At 33.4% G+C, this 2,860-nt stretch overlaps 1 protein-coding gene across 1 annotated transcript; it reads right to left on the minus strand.

Annotated features, from left to right (window-relative positions):
- Positions 1-3: 3 nt before the first annotated feature.
- On the minus strand, positions 4-1,040 carry LOC110037134 (transcription factor RAX3-like; the record flags this gene model as incomplete). Its single annotated transcript, XM_020741713.1, has 3 exons — positions 697-1,040; positions 358-487; positions 4-21 (listed from the first exon to the last, which is right to left on the minus strand). Coding segments are annotated over exons 1-3 (284 nt in total), but the record flags the coding sequence as incomplete, so codon positions are not given.
- Positions 1,041-2,860: the final 1,820 nt, after the last annotated feature.

Genomic DNA, 2,860 nt, shown 5'->3' on the forward strand with positions numbered 1-2,860 from the left:
TGGGCGGCAATCAAAGACCACCTGTTTCAATAAAAGACTGATTTTTTTGAATGAAATTCTATATAATGGGTTGTGGGATTTTAAAAAAAAAACATATTTTTCAGTGAATTCTGCTGACAAAACTTAATTTTGAGGTTGATTTTAACTGAAGTGCTATGTATTGTGACTATGGGATTAAAAAAAAACAGATTTTTCAGTGAATTCTGCTGACAAAACTTAATTTTGAGGTTGATTTTAACTGAAGTGCTATGTATTGTGACTATGGGATTAAAAAAAAACAGATTTTTCAGTGAATTCTGCTGACAAAACTTAATTTTGAGGTTGATTTTAACTATGTATGTATATTCATAAGCAGACCTGCTTCCAATTCTGACGAAGAGGCTGCAAATTATGTTCTCCTCCTCCTCTGAGAAGGAGCCATGTTTCAGATTTGGGCGAAGATAGTTGAGCCATCGAAGCCTGCAACTCTTGCCGCATCGTTTCAGGCCTGGATCAGTACAATTTCGTGCAATTAAAGTACCAGGCTTATTTAAGAATCATTCTCCGATCCTCAGGACTTCAAAATATGAATTGTGATGATGATGATGATGAAGATGGATCGATTAATTGAGAAGATTAAATAGAAATCTAGATATAGATCAAACAAATAATTAAAAATTTAATTTATTTGATGAATTAGGGATGAAATAGCTATACCAACTTTCTGTGGAAGAGCAATCCAATTTCCACCAGTTCCGTTCTGCTCTATGTAAGACTTGAGCTTGGCATCTTCCTCCGGTGACCATTGTCCTTTCTTCACCTTCTCCTTATCGCAGCATGGAGCTCTTCCCATGGCGGCAATCCTCCTCCTCCTCCTCCTCCTCTTCTTCTTCTTCTTCTTCTTCTTCTTCTTCTTATTCGTAAGAGTTTAAAAAGAGAAATTAATGAGAGACTGCAATAATATATTAGTGGGAAGAGAAGAAAGGCTGGGGTTTGTTTCCTCTCGTCTTCCTTGGAGTAGAATATATATGATGCAGCCATCAGCAATTTGGACCAACACTATCATGAGCTCACATATAAATAGTTTAATAATGATTTGAATATCTAAGTTAACTCGAATATCTATATAGTTTTTGTATCTATATGGTTTTCTTAATTCGTATAATACTAAAGTTTATGCAGTCACAGCATGATAAAAAATTCACTCGGGAGAGAAAGAGTCAGGAGCTGAATAAGTTTGGCTCTGAACATTCAGAGTAAAATTTAGTTTGAGATTGTAAGACATTTTCTCCCAGAAATACTGTCTATTTTTTTTAGCGGGTACTCGGTCAGCGATGCAGCCGAACTGAACAACCAGCTGCAAGTTTAGCCGGTTTATTGTAACTCCTGAAAAGTTAGTGGAAAATTCAATCTATTTATTGTAACGGTTGAAAAACTGACTGACTTTTTAAACTGATAATTATGTTACTCGAAATCGATTAATTACAGCCTGAAATTTCTTGTAGTAAAACAACCTGCCAATAAACTGTCGAAAATTTGTATCGTGAACTGAATAACCAGCTGAAATATCAGCCCGCCCTTACTCCATCTCTTGTTAGTCTCTCTTGCCGATGTGATTTTCTACCACAGCGTAGATTCTTTTGTATCCCATATCTTGCTCTTAAGATTTTATATTTACATAATAAATTTGGTGTTTTAAATCTATGCATGAAGATGTGTATTTCTGTAAGTTTAAAATGGGTTTAAATTTGTTATTTTTGGTGTGATTTTAGGATTTAAGTGTCATGTGTAAATATGAAAGTTTAGGTCTGAGATGTGTAAATATATAAGAATTGTGGTTTGTGTATGTAAATGCCCCTTTTTTTGTTTAGTGTTACAAACGTTTGTATACATACAACTCTATTTCAATTAATTTACATTACTTTTCTGATTTTAATGTTTTAGAGGTGGGAAATTTACCTCCCTAGCACATAATTCTTATGTATTTACATATATTACACGCAAAGTTTTAAATGTAAATACATAGTAACTTGGTGTTTTAAATTTATGCATTAAAATATGTACTTTTGAAATCAGTTCAAGTTTGCTATTGGCTGATATTAAAGATTTGAGTGCTCTGTGTATAAATATGAAATATTAGGTATGATATATGTGAATACATAAGAATTGTGTGATGTATATGTACACTACAGGAAAAATCTTTATTAACTGCGAAAAATAGTTGAGGTAGTATGGTCAATTTCCAACGCTAAATCCTATTACTGATAGATTTAATTAAGGTGAAAATCATTTTGAAACTAAAATGTGGGTTGCAAAGCTATTACCATTAGAAAAGTTAAATGGAAAAGGGGAGAGAGGAAGTATGGAAAGGTTTAGAATAACTCTTCTCGGAGAAGCATGCCTTCTACATTCACCACCGACACCTCGCAACACCCCCCCTCCCCCGATATATAAGAGATTTTTCTCTAAAATATACATAAGTGATCATTACATTTAAATCTCTAGAGATTTCTAGTTTTTTTTTTTTTTTGTCTTTTTCCCGTGTAGAAATATAAATATGTTATCTCTAGCATGTCATCTTATGTCTGAAGAAGATACAAAGAGAGGGAGAAAAGCTTGAGAGAAGTTGCAAAGCTAAAAATGTCTCATGGCTCTTATATATTAACCTATTCCACTTTGTCTTATTACCCCCCATCAACCTGATGAAGTTTGGAGCAAACTTGAAGCTTGGACTGCATAAATTTGAACCTCTTTTCAGCAAAGATTTAGTAGATAAATTTGTTGGTTGATGTTGGGTGTTAATTTAGTGGATTTGGAGAAATATGAATTGAATTTGGTTCCAAATGAAATGATAGTCTATTTTGATATGCTTGGTGCTAGT

The sequence above is a fragment of the Phalaenopsis equestris genome, unplaced genomic scaffold (assembly GCF_001263595.1).
Source record: "Phalaenopsis equestris unplaced genomic scaffold, ASM126359v1 Scaffold215777, whole genome shotgun sequence".
NCBI classification, from domain to species: Eukaryota; Viridiplantae; Streptophyta; class Magnoliopsida; order Asparagales; family Orchidaceae; genus Phalaenopsis; species Phalaenopsis equestris.